Source organism: Mastomys coucha, unplaced genomic scaffold, assembly GCF_008632895.1.
Source record: "Mastomys coucha isolate ucsf_1 unplaced genomic scaffold, UCSF_Mcou_1 pScaffold5, whole genome shotgun sequence".
NCBI lineage: Eukaryota > Metazoa > Chordata > Mammalia > Rodentia > Muridae > Mastomys > Mastomys coucha.
The window spans coordinates 70,021,169-70,042,674 of record NW_022196911.1 but is presented as its reverse complement, the minus strand read 5'-3'; the positions used below and the strand labels follow the sequence as shown (position 1 = coordinate 70,042,674).

Below are 21,506 nucleotides of genomic sequence, written 5' to 3'. Positions count from 1 at the left end.
TTATCAGAGCGAAAAGCAGTTGTTGACATAAACGTAAGGCACAGGATAAAATCTAATCTGTTCAAAGAGTGAGCTGGGAGTTAGTCCCACTGAATCCAACCAGGATACAGTGCAGATAAAGAGATTAAGTGTAACAAAAGAAGATAAGACTGGACATCAGACTGGGAGCTCTCTGCATTTGTCTTGGGAGTTCCTGGGGGGAAGAGTAGACACAGTTGTGAATAATTACCAGAAGTCAGTGCTGTGACTATGTGAGAGCTGGAGAAAGCTCACCAATGTATTTCTGATCATGTTTTCAAAATGCAACAATACTGGTAGACATGTTTAAATGAAACAGCAGAAATCAAAGCTTAGACTAAGGTGATGCTGAGGTGCTGACATGTAGGCAGAGAACAGATTTCCCCTCGGCCACAAAGTTGTTGGATACTCGGATACTATCTTTAAAGTGTTGTAACAGTAAACAAGAACTTCTTTAACCCACGTTATCATTTATCATTAAAGATAACATAAAACTGTTTTTCAAACATTAAAAATAATTCGAGCAGTGTGCCTTTCAGAGTCTCCCTGGAAGAATTACTGAAGGATACACTTTAGCCAGGAGAAAAGGGAACCCGAGAGTAGAGGTGCAATTAAGAAAGTAACCAGAAATAGGTAAATAGTATTGACAAGTTTAATTGCTGACTGGCACAAAGCAGTGACATTTGGCAAGTTTAAAAGGAAGGCTGAATTTATATTTATTTATAGCAAAAGTAGCAAAGCTGACAGGAGGGAAGAAGCCAGTGGATGAAGCATGCATACAACAGGGTTCCAGAGGCTGTGGGTGAAGGGGAAGTTCACACATATGAGTACTGGGAGATGCAAGATACTGAGGGATACAAAGAATAGTAAAACCAAGTCAAGCAAACAAACTCAGGAACACCAGGACCTCATTCATTCAGGGGAATCCTAGAGAGGAGAAACAAGAAAATAACCCACAGAAAATATAAAAGGACAGACTCAAAGTGATTCCCAACATGTTAGCGGTTACCATAAATATAAAGAGATTAAGCTAGCCACTAAAATATTAAAAAATCAGATTGGATTAAGAACATAGCTCTATTTTGTTGTAAGAGACATTGAGGAAATAATGACTTGGAAAGGTTTAGAGTAAGGGAATGGCTAAAGACACACTAGGGAAATAATAGCTAAGAAAGCTAGCATGGCAATATTAAAACAAGGCAGTATAGAGTCTACTTAAAAAGTACCAGGCATAGAGAAGCTTGCCTTTGTCACCTGGGAATGTTTCTTCCCCACTCCCAGTGTTTTGCACTGTGTGGTAGGAGCACTGCTGTGCTGCAGTCCTGGTTTTCCTGGCTCTCTCGCCTGTTTCAGATAGCTTGGTTCTGGAGCTAGAACTTGATGTGCGGCTATGTTCCTTCTCCCCTTTCCTCATGGAGTTTTCTCCTGAGCCTTTCCACAGGAGGGGTCTTTGCCCCTGCCTCACAGTGCCTGTGATACTGGCAATTTCTGAGACTTGGCTAAGTCTGTTTCATGGCCACACCAAACTCTGTGTTCTCACTAGGTCTTTGTCAGCATCAGAGGGATGATTTCATCTCCTCACTGCCTAATCTTCCTGCTTCACTTTGTTTTCAATTTCTTCAGGATAGAGTACGGGAAGATGCTGTTTTCTGGGCTCTGTCATAGGTCTTAGTCTACCTTATAGTTAAGAGGCAGGAGGGCTGGGCAGTGGTGGCACACGCCTTTAATCCCAGCACTTAGGAGGTAGAGGCAGGTGGATTTCTCCAGCCTGGTCTACAGAGTGAGTTCCAGGACAGCCAGGGCTATTCAGAGAAACTCTGTCTGGGGGTGGGCAGGGAAGAGAGGACAGGAGGCTGGAGAGATGGCTCAGTGGTTAAGAGGACCCAGGTTCGATTCCCAGCATCTACATGGCAGGTCACAATCTTCTGTAACTCAAGTTCAAGGGAATTTGGCATCTCCTTCTGGACTCTGTGGGCACTGCATGCATTTGATGCACAGACATAAAGACAGGCCAAATATCCATTCTATGAACAGTACAGGCCCCTGAGGACTAATGGTTGTGGATATAACTTGGTAAGGTAGCCTTAGGTTTAAAAAGCAGGAACCTGGGCTGAAGACAGACTCAGCTTCATGATAGAAGCCTTGCTTAGCATGTGTAAAGCCCCTTGCAAGAAAACAAAACAACAAAAGCTCCAAAGCAAGAACTGAAAGATGTTTAGGGAGGGATAGAAAAAAGTCTCAGTTTAGTAGAAAATTCTGATAAAAATCTCTCAGAAAATAATGGCTAAAACAGAATAAAATTGCAAGGCCTATAAAAGATTTGAACACAATAAATAGATTCAATTTTGTAGTTTTGTTTTCAACAAAAGGAAAAAATATATATCTTGTTAGAGCCCACATGGACTGTAAGAAAGGAGAATAAAAAGACCTGTGTATAGTTTGCAAATTTAAAATAATACCATATAGATTATGCTCTCCAAATCTGACAATTAATTTATAAACCAACAATAAAACACTAGAGGGGAAAATAATCTCGTATTTGGATTTTTTTTTAAAAAAGTCCCTTTAAGTAACTTGTGGGCTGAGAAGGAAATCACAAAAGAACTGACAAAATATTTGGAACAAGATGGCAATAAAAATACTACCTATCAACATGTGTGGGATGCAGCTGATGTGGGCTTACACAAGGATGCAGAGCTGCAGATGTGTTTGTGAGAAAGAAGAAAGACTGAATATACATGCAGGTTGGTAAGCCAGCAAAAAAAATAACGGCAGAGAAGAGAAAGAAGGGGGTGAGAAAGATGAGGACAAGCCCCGGAGCGGAAAGCATACGTGGTAAGGTGGTAAGGCTGAAGCAGGTAAAGAACAGACGGCAGGTGGGTGACAGGTACAGCCCAGCTGCCAGAGTGCTGACTAACACGTGTAAGAGCTTGGAGTCCAGCCTCACAGCACTGTGGAATGAATCGGAAAACTGTCCATGAGTAGACAAGGTCCTCAATATGTGGGAGGGATGCAGCTGCTGACAATAAGGCCCGAGATCATAAAACAACTTCATATCAATGCATGTCATGAGCACTTGGATGGAAAAACTTAAATTATCCAAATTGATTCAATAAAGAGTGGAAATCTCTATGTTTACCTCTGTAAAGGGGCCTCTTATAACGGATAGCTGTCAGAGAGAGTTCACACAAACAGTGCAGCACACCTTTAGCGAACGGAATAAGGAAAGAATCTAATTCATGCATCACACATACCATTTAAAAGACAGGAAGCTATCCTGTTATTTTGTTTGTAGTGCCTTGTTATGGAAACCTGGCAAGGGAGGTTCATGAAGAAGAAGGGAAAGGAGGAGGAGGAAGAGGAAGGGGGAGGAAGGAGGAAGGGGAAGGAGGAAGAAGGAGGAGGAGGAGGAGGAGGAGGAAGAAGAGGAGGAGAAGGAGGAGGAAGAAGGCCGAGGGAGAAGGCCAGCATTGTTTTGGAGCATAGATGTGATGATCTAAATGAACAACCAATTAAATTCAGGAGAATATTAAAAATTATACATAAAAAATACGTGGAGTTTCACCCATGGTACAAAAAGATGGCTTAACGGAGTTGCAGCCCACAAGGTTAACGGATTAAAAAATCATATGATGATCTAAGCAGATGTAAAAAGTGTTCCGTGAAATTCAGCACTTTGATAATGTGCTAAATGAATCAGGGAACAGGCTAAATTTAGAGTCTTATGTTGAATCCCATTCTAAAGCACATTCCATCCCATTTATATTTTGAGTAAATCCAGATTTTCAAATATTAGATTATCTTTCATACAGGTTCATTTGCATGTCAAAATCTAAATATATCTAGAAACTGAGCCCAGTTCGCTGGGAGAATTAAACAAAACAAAATAAAACAAAACGAAAAAACCCCTCATAAACCCAAAAATAATGGTGGTCTTCCAAGTGGCTAATTGCGTTAGCTGTTTCCTCTGTGTGATCTTTAAGTGTCTACAACCCCCTGGTGCACACAAGAAGGAGGCCATTTTCCCATCTTTAGTGTGGTGTCTGTTTTCCAGAACTGGGACTCCCGGCTGGAGAGGCAGATCTGTTCCCAGGGACATGGAAGCAAGGAACCCTCTCTGGTCCCTCAGCCACTTCATCCACCAACTCTTTCATGGATGTCCTCTTCTTACCTTTATCTATACACAGGTCCAAACTGAAGACGGTGCACGAGAGAATCCCCTTGGCTGGATTGAGCAAGTTGCCCAGTGTCCCTCAGATTGCTAAGGTAAAAGCCAAAATTTGAGGGAAGGTGGCTTTCTCTATCAGCTCAGGGCTAGCCCTGGGGAGGGAGTGCAGGCTCTGCTTTGGGAAGGCTACTTTGTTCTTTGTCTAGATGGAGTGAGGCGGCTCTTAGCAGCTGCCTCCATCTTCCCTACCTGTCTCCAGCTCATCCTTGTACCCGAAGCTGCCTGGGGAACAGCCTTCTCCACCCAGGAAACAGGAGAAGTAGGAAGGCAGGGCGGGCCATAGCTAGTGCTCCAAAGGAGGTGGGTGGTGGCTAAGGGAGCCTTCACTCTGGAGTAGGGGCTGGGCTGGGCTGAGGGTGATCCAGACCCAGCCCTGCCATGAGTAAGGGACTGCCATGGGGCAGAGGCTCATACCATTGCATGAGTTACTGGGGACTTGGAATGGAGTCAGCACAGTAGAGTCAGAAGGGAGGCTGGCTAGCCCCCACTCAGAATAGGAATGCCTTCGGAGCTGTGCCTTTTGTTGGGGGGCAGGGTGACGGCTTTTTGGTATTGCCTTCTGGTCAGAATAGAAATGTTTCTTAGACTTCATTTTGTGCCCTTTACTTCATCATGAGACCCTAGAAAGGTCAGTAGACTGCCCTGGGTCCACATTAACGAGCAACAGAATTTGAACCCTGTGTGCTTTGCCCTCCCGGGATGTTTTCTCTGGGCACAGGAACCTGTGCGCTTTATAGACGTGGTTCTTGACCCGTGTGTTTCTCTACCTGCTCAGGCTTTCTGTGATGATGCAGTGGGGCTGAAATTCAACCCTGTCTTGTACCCCAAGGTGAGTAGCTTGTGTGCCTGTGGGGCAGTTGTCCACAGCTCTTTAGCTTGGCATGGATCTGGGACTCCATGGGAGGGGAGTTCCTTGTATTGAGGAGGGGTCATGTGGGATCTCTATGATAGTCTTCTATGTCTTCCTCGTTTCTTACTTATCCATCCACAAACTGGTACATGGGAGCCATACCCAGCCATTTCTGGGCTTCCAGCTCTACTGAGTAGGTCCCTGGCCTGCTGTGAAGGTTGTTGGAGGAGGGTAGCAACTTTGAAGTTTCTGCCTCTCACCAGATGTACTTCTCTGAGGCCAGTGTTGGGCTTGGGTACATTCTGTCTATTCCTGGGGAGCCAGTCATCCTGACATGGTGGAGGTATGGGGTACAGAACTCAGAAAGAAACACATTAGGAAGTTAGAGGCCAAACCTTGGACCCCCATTGCCCATGTTACTACAGCTCCCGGCTCCCCTAAGACTTACTGGCCTTAGTTAATAACCTGGCTGTTCTCTGATATTGTCCCTCCTACGACTGGCCTGATCGTGACCCCAGTTCTAGTATAGGGATGAGCACAGGGAGAAGCAATAATAACAAAACAAAACCAACAAATGCAGTCCACAGCAATTACAGCATGACAGTGCTTAAATCACCCGCAGTGGAGAATTGCTTGAAATTGCCCATAGGAAAAGACCTTGAGTACTGACTGGTACTTCATAAGCTAGCAGAGGCACAGGGAGAAAATGGAAGCGGAGATGCGCTTCCACTATGGCTTCCGCTGTGTCCAACACTGCTGCAGCTGCAGCTTGCTGGGATCAGGTCTGTCCATCTTCCAAGTCTCAACTCTGACAATCAGGAAGTGTGGAGATGAAATTTCCGGTTGGGAAGCAAAACCTTCACCCTCCTTCATCATTCAGAACACCCTTGAAGGTTGCAACGACCGGGCACCACGCTCTTAGAATCATCTGTGTGTCTGTAGGGGACAGGCTGGTGGTGGAGTCCATAGCTACACAGAACATTTCTCTCAGATGCCTCTTTGCAGTCATTTCAGCATCTTGTAGACACCAGCAAGGTGCTGCACTCCAGAGAATGATTTCTGTCGTTCAGGCTGACCTACTTTCATAATCAAAGCTGAATTAGTTTACCAACCAGCAAAGCTCCATCAAACTCAGGTTTGGTGGTCCTTGTCACAATCATATCCATCAGGAGGCTCCAGGAGGCCTAGGAATGGAAGAGCAGCTGTACTTCATGCTGTCTGTCTGATGTCCGGCTGTAATGTGAATCATGTGTGTGTGTGTGTGTGTGTGTGTGTGTGTGTGTGTGTGTGTGTTTGTGTGTGTGTATGTGTTCACATGTGCAGAGTTTACAGTGTTCCTTGGAAAGTCTCCATGGCCCACTTTTTCCCTGTAGGGTAGATATTTCCCTCTTTTTTTTTTTTTTTAAGATTTATTTATTTATTTCATGTATATGAGTATACTGTCATTGTCTTCAGACACACCAGAAGAAAGCATTGGTTACAGATGGTTGTGAGCCACCATGTGGTTGCTGGGAATTGAACTCAGGACCTCTGGAAGAGTAGTCAGTGCTCTTAACCACTGAGCCATCTCTCCAGCCCCGCTGTTCCCTCTGACTCACCCAGACAGCACTGGGAGGAGAGCTGAGGAGCACCCCTTTCCTCAGACAACCGAGGCCTTTACAGAGGTAAAGCGTAATGGCAGCCTGTCCCTGGCCACATATTCCAGCCAAGCCAAGCCAGGTTCCTTCCTCTAGCCTTTGTGTTGTAGAGGTTCCCCGTTGCACTCAGGCAGCCTTCTTCTCTTAAATGGCTTCAGATCTCGTATTTCCATCATAGATGGTAAGACAGTGACTGCTGCTGGGTGTTCACCACTGTATTTGTGCCTGGTCTCCTTACATTTCTGAAAGTCCACATCTGCCTTTGACAGAGGAAGGAGCTGAAGCATAGAGAGGCTGGCTGCTCACTGAGTTCTACATAGTCCCAAGCAGTGGGTTCAGTGTTTTCTGACCTCAGGGACCAGTATTGTAAGGGCAAATGGAAGTGTACCTAGATCCTGTGACCAGGCACGTTCTCTCTCTCTCTTTCCCTCTCTCTCCCCTTCTCTCCCCCTCTCTGTCTCTGTCTCTGTCTCTCTTTCCCTCCCTCCATCCCTGTCTTTCCCCCTCCCTCTTCTTTCCCTTTTAACGTCTTCTCAGAGTGCATTAATTTTATGGGCTGACTCCTGGATAGGAACCGTGACTTGCTCCAACTTACATTTCTGAAAAGAGTTTGAATTAGAGCAGAGCCATCCTCACTGGCTGTTTGTGTGGGGATTTAGCTTTTATTATTATTATTATTATTATTATTATTATTATTATTATTATTATACAGCATAAATAGAACTGTGGGGTAAAGTGAATTCCTTATGTCTCAGCTGTGGCTGGCACATCTGGACGGGATATGAATGGAAGGTTGGCTACTGCTGAGGAAGCCGAGGTGTTGGGAGCTAGATAGGGTCTTGGAGCCGCATCCTGACGCAGATGGGCTCTTTGCTTCTCCTCCTCTGTGTGTGTGGCTGTCCCTTGTCTGGGCCCACTCTGCTGAAGTGGGCATGCCTTTTCTGGCTTCCCTTGCCTCCTATTGACATCAATCTTGGTCTTTTTGTCCTTTCCATTTTTTTTTTAGGCATCTCAGATGATTGTGTCTTATGATGAGCATGATGTCAACAACACTTTCAAGTTTGGGGTCATTTATCAGAAAGCCAGGCAGGTAAGTACCATCGTTCACATTGGTCATCGAAGCTTCTTGTTTAGGACTCTGCGTTACTTCCCCACCCCAAGTGCAGGAGTCCTGAGATAGATTCTTTTTTTCTTTTCTTTTTTAGGTATGCTTTATTTTTAATTCAGAGTATGTATGTGTGTGTGTGTTTGTATGGGTATGTGCACATGTGAGTGCATGCACCCATGGGGTCCAGAAGAGGGAGTTAGATTCTCGGGAACTGGAGTTATCACAGATGTGAACCATCAGATGTGTGTGCTGGGAACTAAATTCAGGTCCTCTGCAAGTGCAGCAACCTAAGAGTCACCTCTCTAGCCCCATCTCTCCCTTTTCAATGGAAACACTTAATGTATTTTTATTTTAGCTTAGCAGGCTAAACTAATCTTGGTATCTTCATACCTATGTCATTCTATTTTGTTTTTCTTTGTTTCTGTCCCCCACTGCTCTCCTGGGATTCGGCTGGTTCCCTTACCTCCCAGTCAGGCCTTCCTTCGGGTTTCTTGTTATACATCCTTCATTATCCACTCTGTTTCCCACCTTCATTGAGATTGCTTCCTCTTCCAAGACCATGAACACACACATATATGAATACACATACATATATGATCACACACAAATATATGATCACACACACATATATGAGTACACACACACATGTATATGGTCACACACATATATGAGTGTACACATATACATAATTTTATTTTATTTTTTATTTTAGACAGGGTTTCACTATGCCTTGGCTGGTCTGAAACTTACTTTATAGACCAGGCTGGCCTTGAGCTCAGAGATCTACCTACCTCTCCTTGAGTGCTGGGATTCAAGGTGTACACCAACTACCATGCCTGGCAGATACATGTAATTTCTTAAATTCAGGTGTCACATCTGCAGTATTTGTCTTCCTGAGTCTGGATTATTTTACAACATATGATTTTTCTGTTGCATTCATTTTACTGCAAATGTCATAATTTCAGTTTTCTTCACCGGTGCATGAAATCCCACTGTGTGATATTGACCCATTTATCTGTTGATAGACATCTATGCTGGTTTCATTTCCTGGTTATTGTGAGCAGTGTGGTTATAGATGTGGGTGTGTAAGAATCCCTGTGGTTATTAAATGCTCTGAATACACTTGTCACGTTTAAAGCATGAATTGGATTGGAGGGAGCTGAATATTCAAGGGAGGCAACTTTGCAAAAAGGCCCGGGAGTTTCATAGATGATAGCGAATTCTACACAGTAAAGCCTAATGCTTCCTCACTCCTTCATCTTTTATTTATCTGCAAGTTATCAACCACAAGAAAACTCAAACAAGAGAGAGGGAATGGGTTAGCCTAAATTACTCTTTCCCACCTTTTCCCAGTGGGAAATGAGCATTTCCTCCTTGTTCAGTGGGGTGTTGGAGCTCAGTGACAACGGCATGTTGGCAGGTTAAAGTCAGCCATTCTGGAAATATTTACACCATGGAGATGAGAAGAGACAAGGCTTTTGCTCCCTTGGAAAGTCAGTTGTTAAAGCCAGTTAAGGATACAGTTTCCCCTGTACCCCACTGCTGCCCGTCTCTGTCTCTAGTAGCACTTATTATGATTCTTTGGAGTTATTTGGCTAAAATCATCTTTCTTAATGTGGGATTCTATGAGATGCAATCTAGTGAAGTGTTTTTGAGCAAAATCTTGCGTGTAGGTGTCTGCGGTAGAGAAACATTCTATTTTTTTAAAATTTTTTAAAATTTTTTTTATTTTTTATTTTTTGGTTTTTTGAGACAGGGTTTCTTTGTATAGCCCTGGCTGTCCTGGAGCTCACTTTGTAGACCAGGCTGGCCTCGGACTCAGAAATCCAGCTGCCTCTGCCTCCCAAGTGCTAGGATTAAAGGTGTGCACCACCACTGCCCGGCCTCTTTTTTTTTTTTTTTTAAGATTTGTTTATTATTATGTGTATATATGAGTTTACCGTAGCTGTACAGATGGTTGTGAGCCACCATGTGGTTGCTGGGATTTGAACTCAGGACCTCTGGAAGAACAGTCAGTACGGAGCTATCTCTCCAGTCCCTAGAGAAACATTCTAAGTAGGCAAAGATCTATTTGTACCTTGGTTGAACTTGGTGGTTTTCATATTTGGCCATAAACTTTCCATCTCCCCTACCTGTTTTTGACAGTGAACATTTACTTACATCCCAAGTAGAATGTTCAACGGAAGGTACCACTGCTTCCTCATTTGATTCTGTGAGGAGATTCCATACTCATTTCCCCTTTGTATCCAAGTTTACCGGGCTCTGCTAATGGCAGGTCATTGATGTCCTGTGGGGTTTTTGCGTGGCCATCTCTTTCTTCGTTAGCTGGTTTCTTTGTCTGAAGCTATCAGACCACAAAAGACACAGATCTGCTTCAAAGCACTAATTAGGTGAAGACTTTTGAAGCTAAAAGGATGCATCTTACAATTTAAGGGAGACGATTCAGGTTACCACTGTAATGATTTCCACAAATTAACATCTGTATTTCATACATCTCAGCTACTATAACCCCTGTAATTAAAGTTCTTTGCTTGTGAAATTTAACAAAACATATCTTACAAGGTGATTACAATCCAGTGTTCCAGCAAAAGTTCTAATTATTGAGTATTAACCATCCACCTCTGATGAGGAGCTCCTGTATTGTTTGTGTGCCCAGTGCTCTGCCGCTGCAGGGGAGAAGCCAGGGAGACAACATACTTTAAAAAATTCAAGGCAGCTTGTTGCTCTGCAAACCTACAGCTGGGGGACATTCAATATGCACATTTGTTGCATAAAAGCTCCTCACTGGTCTTTGGACATTAATAAGCCTCACCTAAACTGTCCTGTTTGTCATGTACTGTGCTAAGCACTGTGGGTGATACAGTGATGACTAAGGCCTCCTCCCTGAGTGTATGGCCAAGCTCAACGGGCTGTACAAAAACAAAGACAATGATAATAGCCATGCTGGGTGTGAATCCTGGGAGAGCGGTGCCAGCCCCAGAAGGTACACTAGATTGTTTCCTAGTAGAGATGTAGCTTGCTTGGAAGCAGTTGCTCTCCCACACAGCCTGGAGTGACAATGCCTTTCTGGCATGCTGAACAGGAGGATTGGTAATCTCAGTAGACGGCAGGGTAGGTAGTAGACTCTTGAGGCTCTGCTGCCACCACTCCATGTGGCTTGCAGGAGTATTAACCATCCACCTCTGATGATGGAAAGAGTTGGGCTGGCTGTGTTCTAATAAAACTTTATTTAGGAAAAGGGGAAGCAGACTGGTCTTGGCCCTCAGGCCAGTGTTAGCTGCCTCCTGTTGAACGGCAGTGTTCATGCACTTACAGACCTTACTCAGGACCTGCATCGCAGGCTTTGCTGAACTATTTTCTTGTTTATTTTTGTGGTGATCAAACCCAGAGAGCTTTATATGTGCTAGGCAAGTGTTTTACCATGTTCTAAGCCCCTAGGGGATTTTATTTTGAAAGGAAATTCTAGAATGCTACTCTATCTAGAAAGCCATTGTCACTGTCCCTTGCTATGAAATGAAGGCAGTTTTGTGTGTATGTGTGTGTGTGTGTGTGTGTGTGAGACACTCACTACTAAGATTGTTGCTGACATAATCTAAATATCTAAATATTACTCTGGTTTCCCCAATTCACGTGGATTAAAAACATCTGCCTGTCTGTGTGTCTGTCTTATGTGTCTGTCTGTGTTGTGTCTGTCTGTGTCTGTCTGTCTGTCTGTCTATCTATCTATCTATCTATCTATCTATCTATCTATCTATCTATCTATTATCTGTCGGCTGTATGCATTCAGAGGTCAGAGGACGACTTTCAGTAGTCAGTTCTCTATACTACGTGAGTCCAAGAGTTAAATTTAGGTCCTCAGGGTTGGCAGCACGTGCCCTTACCTGCGGAGCCATCGTGCGGGCCCCTCCCATGGATTTACTTGTCTGTGGTGTGTGTACGTGTGTCGTGGATATTGTATGTGTTGTGTGCATGCTGTTGCATGTTGTTTGAGCCTCCTGTAGGCTCCATAGTCAAGAAACAGACTCTCACTCCAAGGTTCCCTACATTTTCCTTTTATAGTCACACCTGCCTTCCCTTCCCCTCCCCACCTCCGCGCTTCCCTCCACTCCTAACCATTGGCAACCATTTATTTGCTCCCCATTTTTATTTCACACTGTGATAGCACTACACTGATATAGCATATCATATCTTTATTAGTTATCAACATTTTAGTTAAACCTTTAGGGCTTTTCTGCTCTGCAGATTATGCAACTTCTCAAGTGTATCATAACTTTCTTTTCCTTCTTCCTTCCCTGTTTATTTCCTCCTTTTCCTCTCTCTTTCCATTATTTTGAGAGAGATTCTCACTGTGTAGCCCAGGCTGGCCTTGAACTCGGTACCTTCCTGAGTGCTGGGATTGCAGGTGTGTGTTACCATGCGTGGCTTAGGCACTGTTTTTATTGCTGAGTAGTATTCCATGGTCTGGCTGCACACACTCTGCTTAACTATCCATTCACTAAGACATCAATCAGGGTTGTTTCCAGCTTTGGGGAATTATGATTACAACCACTGTAAACACTGTTGTGTAGGGTTTGGGTTTCTGAAACTATGGTTTCATTTCTCTGGGATAATGGCCTAGCAGTATAAATTCTGGTCGCATGGTAAATTGCATGTGTAGCTGCCAGACTATTTTCTGGAGTGATTGTTTTCCCATCAGTGTGTGGGCGATCTAGCTTTTCTGCATCCAAGCCAGATTCAGTGCTGCTGGCTTTAAGTTTAGCCCTCTTGGTGCATGAATGGTGTGCCACATTGTTGTTCAGTTAGCATTTCCCTGCTAGCTAATGATGCTGAACACCTTTCCATGTGCTTGGTTGTCATCTGTGTGTCCACTTAGGTGGAATGTCTGCCTATGTCTTTTGACCATTTTCTAATAGTAATTTTTCATCCTATTAAGTTTTTATTACAGCTTTACTGATCTATAATTCTTACACTGTGCAGTTCACAACAGTAAGAATTATGTCCACAGGTGTCTGGTGTTGGTCACAGTGTCACAGCAATAATGATCTAATTGCAGGGTGTGCTCCTTGCTCTTCCAAGAAACCCTACACCCATGGGCAGTCTCTCCTCTGTTCCATTTCCTTTAGCTCCTTGGAAGATACCAAGTTCAAGGCCAGCCTGGGCTGCATAGTGAGACTCTCTCTCAAAATAGCCTGCCTTCTGGTTCTCTGGAGCTGTCTATTCTGGAACTTTGAGATGTGGACGAGTGTTTTATATGTGACATTTTTGACTGGTTTCTTTCACTTATATAAGTGTTTCCAGGGTTCATCTATGTTGTAACATGTATCTCTTCCTTATTTATGGTCAAATAATGTTCTGTTGAATAGATATATCACATTTAAATGAATCTGTTCATTGGTTGACAGATATCTGAGTTGTTTCCACTAGTGTGTTATATACAGTGCTGCTCTTAATATTCATGAACAAGGTTTTTTTTTTTTTTTTTTTTTTTTTAATGTCTACACATTTTGATGTCTCTTGGGTATATACCTGGGGTGGGATCGCTCAGTGGTTAGCCTTCTGGTGAACTGATGGACTGTTGGCAGACTATCTTCTCTGTTCATATTCCATTAATGGAGCTGTGAACATAGGTCCTGAGTTCTCTGTAACTTCACCCACACTTGTTCTTGTCATCGGAGCCATCCTAGTGGTTGTGAAGTAGGGTCTTCTGGTAGTTTTGATTATTATGCACTTTTTGTTTTGAGACAGGGTCTCACAGCGTACCCCCAGCAGCCCTAGAATTGGCTCTATAGACCCAACTGGCCTTGAATTCACAGAGCTCTGCCTACCTCTGCCTTCTGAGTGCAGGGATTAAAGGAGCATGCTACCAACTGAGCCCTACTTTCAAGTTCTGAGAGTTCTCTCTAGAGCCTCTTTGGAAGCCAATGACTGGTCCTCCACTTTGGGTCATGCTTTTGGTGTCGAGTCTAAGAGCTCTTTACTCTGACCTCTGCTGGACTCCAAGGCCTCCTTACTCAGGGCCAGTACCCAGCCCTGCAGAGTCCTCCTTCATTAGCCTACCCTCTACCTTAGGACAGCTATGGCAAATATAGTAGACAACAAGAATGAAAGGAGAAAGGGACCAGGAGTGTGGACAACCCCTCTGCTCCATACCCAGCCACTTCTTCTCATTCCTTCCCTGGCTCCTGTGTTTCTTGTAGACCCTGGAGGAGGAGCTATTTGGGAACAATGAGGAGAGCCCAGCTTTCAAGGAGTTTTTGGATCTCCTGGGGGACACTATCACACTGCAGGATTTCAAAGGGTGAGTTCAACTGTCAGGGGTCCATAGCATCTATGGTTGAGGCCCTTGGTAGGGGCGAGGGGACAGCTCTGTCCTGGGGGAACTCTGGGACATTTCCAACTTCTGATCCCTTGCTCGTGTACCTGCCTGAATTCCTGAAGACTCAGTGGTCCTAGGAATAATCCAGAGTGACAGGTTGGCTGAGAGGCAGTGGCCTTAGAAGCATGGTGAGCTCGCTCCTGCGGCGGTTTGCCTTTCTAATTATGCTTGGCTCCAACTGGCAGCAACCCGAATCCACCTTCCCTACCACTCACCTGGCAGGTGGAAGAGAACCCTGTGCCGTTTGGAAGGAAACGATCGTATTTGGACAACGCTCAAAGGACAGATAATTAAGACTTCACACAAACATAATAACCCTCTTGGCAGAAATCCACGCCACAGTGTATGGCCCTTTGAATGGACAGAAAGCTAGAATATTGGGACTATTGTTTGGAAGAACCTGGCCTTGATTTTTCCTAAGAAAAGGCAACATTTCAGAATATTTCAGACCCATCCAACGGAGTGGCTGGCATATGGCTGAAAGTACCAAGACAGCCCTTGCCCAGGAGGCAAAACGAGTACCTAACATCTTGTGTAGAAACACTTAGTCCAGTTGCAGTAGGCGTTCATATCATTACTGTCTTCCTTTGCTTCTGTCTCCCCTTTCCTCTACTTCTTTGCTCTGTGTTCTCCTCATTTTGAAGTCGCTACTGTTGCTGGAGTCGGTCACACCAGGGTTAGAATCCCACCTCAGCCACAAGCTCTAAGATGTTGGACCAGTGACTTGGAGAAGATTCCAGTTCCTTATCTATGAAAAAGGGAGATAAATAGAACACAATAGCACCTCCAAGGTCACAGGGATTTAAAAACAGGTAGTGCGGACAAAGCAGGTTTGGAATCTGAGTTCCTGGCAGTGTCCTTTTGGCCATTTGGGCCTGAGGTGCTTCTGTGGTTTTTTTTTTTTTCCCCCTCCCAGTTGCTGAAGACTGGTTCGAGGCTGGCAGCCACATCTCTGTGAGGGGGGAAGGGCTGGCTCCAGGAAGGCCACCAGTTCCTCCCTAACTTCTCAATTCCTGCCTGGGATGATACAAACCTGGAGGGCTTTGGTCTTTACAGGAGCTGGCTGCTTAAAGTCTGTCATCTGTCCCTTCTTCTGTGGTCTCGTGGTCTCCTAGTCTCCTGTGGGTTCACCCACATCCAGTGGAGTGAGTGACTCGCTGCCCTGGCTCTTGACCAATGACTTGGATAGAACTCAGCCTTGGGAGTTTTGGGAAGCTAGGCCAGGCATTTGTGTGGGGTTGTGGATGGATGGCCATCCCATTTGAACAGCACTGTGGCTTGAAGTTGAGGCTCTGCTTCTTGTCTTAATTAGCTAGTTAGTTCATTTGGTTGTGTTGTAAGACAAAGTCTTACTCTGTAGCCCAGGCTGGCCTCAAACTCAGGGTCGTCTAGTTTTGGTCTCCAAAGTGCTAGGTTTACTAACACGTGGCTACCGGGCCTGACTTTGTCTTTTATATGGGTGACAGATGGTAGAACGCTGGGCTAGGCTGTTCAGAAGAACAGACCTCCCTACCTTATACCCTTGTTGGCCCTCAGCTCATGTCTTCTCACCCACCTATCTGCTATACATCCATAGTGTCACCAAGATGCCACCTCACCTCACTCCTCTCTTGCTTCTGCCCTGTTTTATGTCAGTTTCCGAGGAGGCCTGGATGTGACCCACGGACAGACAGGGGTGGAGTCAGTGTACACCACTTTCCGGGACCGGGAGATCATGTTCCATGTCTCTACCAAGCTGCCCTTCACGGATGGTGACACCCAGCAGGTAACCAGTACAGAAAGGCAGGGTCAAGCTGCAGGTTGCTCCTACTTGCCAGATATGACACCACAACCTGGGGTGGCCTGTTAAAACACTTCTTGAGGCTCAGTGGGACAGTACTTGTCTAGCAAGCAGGAGACCCTGGGCTCTATCTCTAGCATCAACAACAAGAGCTTCCCCCGGGAAGTCAATGAAGGGTCAAGCTGGGAGCAAAGCAAACAAGGTTGATAAGGCTGCATAGCAGCTCTGCAGATGGGAGCTGGAAGCTGGCAGAGCAAGCTGAGTGTTCGACTCTCAACGAGTCAGTGGCTTTGTGGCTTCAGAATGTGGCCTTTGAGTCGTGTCTGTGTCACTGCTGTGACATCCTCTAGGTTTCTGAACAGAGGGCTCCCGAGATCCACACCTGGCACGTGCCTGCTTCTTGCAGAACCTCTGTCCCCTATCCCGGCCACTCAGCCTTTCTGCTTCCTGGCTGCCCTGTGAGTGTGAAGCTTGCACGAGAAGCCCCTCAGCCTCATTGCCTATTCCTAACCTGGAGACCCTGTGAGACCTGTGGTTCCAGGATTAGCTAAGCTTCTCTGGGCTTGCTGCTTTGAGCTGCCTATCCCTGGGGCAGGTCTGGCTTTGGCAGCTGACCCTAGCTGTTCCCAGTGACCCCATGCTGCTTCTTTCCTCATTCCTATCTCAGGGAACACAGGAGGGCCTCCTCCAAAGTCTGACCTGTTTGTTTCTGCCTAGGAGCCGGGATGCAAAATCATAAACATTGGGCATGGCTTCTTGGGAGTAAAAGAAATTGGCAAGCGAATTATGATTTGGCTTCCAAATAACTGGATGTTCCAGAAACAAATGGCTGTGAGATTTGTTGTGTAGCCAGAGTGGGTTTTCCCTGGTGGTTTCACCTTTGGTCCCTTTTTTTTTTTTCAGCCTCTCTCACCTATTGCCCCAGTCTCTGAGGCTTCTTACCTCAGGGTTATCTCACCCTTGCATATGCTGCAGAGCTTGGCTCTTGGCAGGGACTACATTAATGATAATTCTTTCATTCTTCTTATGAAATGGGAGCTCAGGTTTGTGTGTGTGTGTGTGTGTGTGTGTGTGTGTGTGTGCGCGCATGTGCACACACTTGCATGTAACAAGTGAGGCCATTTGCATAAAAGCCTCCAGGACTGTGTTCAGAGCATAGTAGATATCCTGTAAGTGAGAAATTCAACTTGAAAGGGCAGAGCACAAGCTCTGCTTTCAGGATGCATTTAATAAAGGACCACATACACAGGCAGGCTGTGGTGTACAGGAAGACCTTAACATTTGAAATCATCTATATGAATAGCAGTTCACAGTTCCTGGCACACAGTAGGGGCTTGTAACCTAGATCACATGGCCAAGTGCCTGGCACGGCTGGGTCTCCCATCCATTGGTTCTCTCCTAGCCTGCTGAGCTGTGCTTCTATGTGTCCTTACCTCTGGTGACATGATCTGCCTCCTCTCTCTACATTTACTGACCACCCTGCCTGTGTTTTTCAGGCTGCCTTTGTGAGTAACTGTTGAGCCCTCTGCTGTCACTGCTCTCTGTTCCTAAAGCTATCACCTGCCAGGGAGCAGCTGACATAGCCATGGCTGGCAGCCCTCTTAGCATTTTTTTTTCATGTGGCTTCTCCTATGTTTGCCTTTCTTCTGGATCAATTATGGCTCTCTCAGGGCCAGACCTGGCCTCATATTCTTACATTTTCTCGAGGGTCCTGAGCGTAGGCTCTGTACGCTGCTGTTTGTAACACTTAGGCCAGCTGCTACTTAACTACATGGCTGTCTTTCTCCCTCCTCCTCTTGGTAATTCCCATAGACTGAGAGACACAGCTCCCCACCCAAAGAGTTGGCCTCAGAATTCAGGGTTTATGAACGGAATTTGCTGTTGAGTTCTCTCCTGTTTGGGGAGTGGTCCTAACTCTCGTAACAAGGAGGTAGTACTTTCTGTTCCAATGTACTTTCTGTTTAGCTGCAGAGAAAGCGCCATATTGGGAATGATATCGTGGCCATCATCTTTCAAGAAGAAAATACACCATTTGTCCCAGATATGATCGCATCAAACTTCTTACATGCCTACATTGTCGTTCAGGCTGAGAGCCCAGGCACGGAGACCCCATCCTACAAGGTAAAGAAAAAGCCTCCACGGGGGGGGTCAATCATGGGCCCCTGTATATTCCTAGGGTTGGAGGAATGGTTGGTTAGTCCAACTTCTGGGATTTGGAGCCTGGCTCTGGGTAGAAAGCACCCTCTGAGGTCTCCATCTGCTGTTGCTAGTGCTCTTCAGCTTCTCAGACAACAGGGAAGAGAGCCCTGAGCACTGGCCACTGTGATAGCATTTGGAAGTAAGTCTAAGGAGGAGGAGGGGAGGAGGAGGGGGAGGGGAGGTACAGAGAGTGGTCAGGGAAGGAGAGAGGAAGACAAGAGAGGGTGAAGGCTAGAGAGGCCTCACAGATCCTGATCTCTGCATCTGGATGATGTGGACAAATGAATGACTTTAATTGGAAGATTTTGGTGAAAATGCAAGACCTGGGTGAGGCTTATGCCCCGGGGGACGTTTCTTTCTTTCTAAGATACATGAAAGCTAAAAATGTCATCCTGGTCACTGGTGATGACACATGCCTGTAATCCCCAAATCCTGGCAGATGTGAGGGCGGGGGCTAGGGATCAAGAGTTCCAAGCTAGCCAGGCCTACATAGCGAGACCCTGTTAAAAAAAGTAAATAAGTAAAAAGAGGGTGAGGAGGGTGTGGGAGGTGAGGGGGATTAAAGCAAATTTGATTTAGTCAGTGTACACTGCATGCAAGTGTGCAAATAGTACACCAAACTCCATTAACATGTATAATTAGTACATGCTAATTTAAAAAGTAAAAAAAAAAAAAAAGAAAAGAAAAGGGTCACCTGCTGTAACGGGAGGAGCTGTGTGGAATACACTAGACTATTTCGGCTTCCAGCCCTCAGCATCAGATAGAGACAGGAAACACTCTTTTGTCCTCTTCACTGGCTGCTTCTTCACCTCCCTTCTTCCTCCTAACCTCCAGAGCAGCACTTCTCTGTGTTCTACTGGTTTGAGGGGCAGGGGACCCATGAGAGAGAGGCTGAGCCAGGGGTTTTGGGGTAGGACTAGCTGGTCTCAAAGCCTTCAGAGATCTTGTAAGAACCAAGTGCTGGTTTCTGTTTGTTTGTTTCCTGGGAAGAGAGACCAGAGTTCAGTTCCCAAAGGGTTCCCTGCATCACAGAACACTGAGTACCAGCATCTTAAGACCCCTTCCCACTATTGAGGCAGGTTTGAATTTTGAAGATGCCTGTGTCTTCTAAGGTGCTCCCCGGAGTGGCTCCCCTCCTCCCAGGCACTGTGGGTGATGCATAAACTGTGAGGAGAACTAGGTTAGATCCCTCAGGGCCCCTGGCTGACACTGGGCCTTAGCTGAACCCAGAAGTAGGAGGACCAGTAATGAAGAAGGAGAGTAAAGGCAGGAGGGACTCCAGAAGACAGAATGACAGAGCAGCCTGGGGTCTTTGCTTCCATCTCTTTGTTGCTGTGTGATTGCAAGTCAGTGCCTTCCCTCTCTGGGCCTCTATTTCTATCTTTGCAAAACAGCAAATCTGGATTTTAAAACCTTGGTCTTCTAGCCCTGGCTACTTCTGGGAGCAGAGACAGAGGCAGGATGGGGTGTGGGCTGCCAGGTGGTTTGGAGAACTCTGTATTGAAGGTGCCCTTTTGTACATGTAGGTCAGCTGGAAGAGAAAAGGCAAAAACCTAAGTGATTGATGGTGGCTTTTGTTCTGTGCCGGGCTCTGCGCTACAGCAGTCTTCTTTATTTCCTACATTCATTTGTGTGTGTGTGTGTGTGTGTGTGTGTGTGTGTGTGTGTGTGTGTGTGAGTGTGAGTGTGTGTGCATATGGAAATCAGAGGCCAACTTGCAAGAGTCAGTTGTCTCCTTCTACATTGTGGCTTCTAGGGATTGAACCCAGGTTGTCAGGTTTGGCGGCAAGCACCTTTACTCATAGAGCCGTCTTTCTAGTCCCTTAGATAGTCCTTCTTGAAGCCTAACAAGGCCTGTTAGTCTGCTCATAGGGAAGAGACTGAAGCTGATTGCTACTGAGGGCACTTAGAGCTGAGGCCACAGAGCCAGAGAGTCTGGAGCTGGAAATCTTCCCAGGAGCCTCAGGGGCAGGTGAGAAATCGGCCCCATGGGTATGCATGAAGTGTGGAATTCTCAGGTAGGGATCTCATTCCCATCACTTTAGATTGGAAAGAGATTCCAGCTCAGCAATCAATAGGATTCCCTCATCCCTACCTGCAGGGGCCATTCCACCTCACTCCTGAAGTTCTGCCAAGAACCTTCTATGAAGCAGGTGGCTGGGGAAGGCCTTCCCTTGCCTACCATGACTCCCTCTGAACAGCTCTGCTAGTCTTCTGGGGGGCAGGCAGTCCGTCCCTGGGCACAGGGGCTTTGTTGGGTCTCCAGCTTTCACTCTCTGAACTCCCCTGGGCATCTGGTTGTAAGCTGAGAGGAGGAGATGACTAAGGCTCAGCTGCCTGGGGAGACCGTGGTCAGAGGAGGATCTAGGAGACGGGTGGGCAGTGGATGGACATTACTAGAAAAGACTTGGGCCCTGCCCTGCTCCCTTGTGGATTTAAAGGCATTTCTAAAACACTTACCCTGTCAGAATAGACTACTTTAATGCAGGCCTGAGGAGGAGGGGCCCGGCCAGGGAAACAGCTGGGCCTGCAGGCATCTGTGCTTTGTCCCAAGTGTCCCAGATACCCACAGTGGGCAGCCAGATTCTTGTTCGGAGATGGAATTCTAGACTTGGGCCACCAGTGCGTGGTAGGTGGCTGGATGGGGTTGGGGGCTGTGTCTAGCAGCTGGGGCTGAGCCAGAAGTCTTGTCAGTGAACACAAACCATTTCTTGACTCTGAGTACCTCAGTGTGGGCCATGTAAATGGCCTGGAGCTTGTAGGAAGAAGGCCTCATTGACTGAGGCTCTGCTTCTCCCTGCTGGACCTGGCAGGGCCCCAGGCTGCCTGCTCACCCAGTCTGGCAGACTCTTTCATCTGCCCTACTTCACAGGACAGAGTGATTGGCAGCATGCCAGTGCCTTCACGTCAGCCACTGCTAGTGAAGGGATAGGGCAGCCTCCCCAGAGCCCTGTAGCCTCAGGGGCTGACAGCAGGTGAAACCAAGGTACTTGTATGAGAGAGGAGGTGAGGAGTGGGAGCCACCTACTGCAGGACCACCCTTGTGTGGAGTCTCTGGATGGTCTTATAGTCCAACCTCACAGTGTCTGGCCAGAGCCTGGATGTCCCCCATCCTCATTCCCAGCCAATGCCCTTGGTATCTTTGTGCCCAAGCCTCAGCCAGAATGACTGGCTCCATATGTAGAGACAGGCTCCAGACCTGAGTCACTGCCTGTGTCAACTTGCCAAGAGCCCCAAGCTCTCCTTGCAACCAGTATTTACTTTTTCTTCAAAAACTTAAATTATTTGTTGTTGTTGATTTTGTTACTGC

The 21,506-nt window shown here is 46.1% G+C and overlaps 1 protein-coding gene across 7 annotated transcripts in view; it reads left to right on the top strand.

The window, feature by feature from the left end:
* Positions 1–21,506, top strand: part of Rap1gap2 (RAP1 GTPase activating protein 2) — a 211,779-nt gene that overhangs the window by 161,606 nt on the left and 28,667 nt on the right. For all 7 annotated transcript variants that reach the window (XM_031350657.1, XM_031350660.1, XM_031350655.1 and 4 more), the window contains 6 exons: positions 4,206–4,284; positions 5,022–5,075; positions 7,740–7,823; positions 14,039–14,139; positions 15,853–15,982; positions 17,963–18,118. In XM_031350657.1, the coding sequence (XP_031206517.1) occupies positions 4,206–4,284; positions 5,022–5,075; positions 7,740–7,823; positions 14,039–14,139; positions 15,853–15,982; positions 17,963–18,118 (604 nt within the window). The remainder of the gene's footprint in view (positions 1–4,205; positions 4,285–5,021; positions 5,076–7,739; positions 7,824–14,038; positions 14,140–15,852; positions 15,983–17,962; positions 18,119–21,506) is intronic.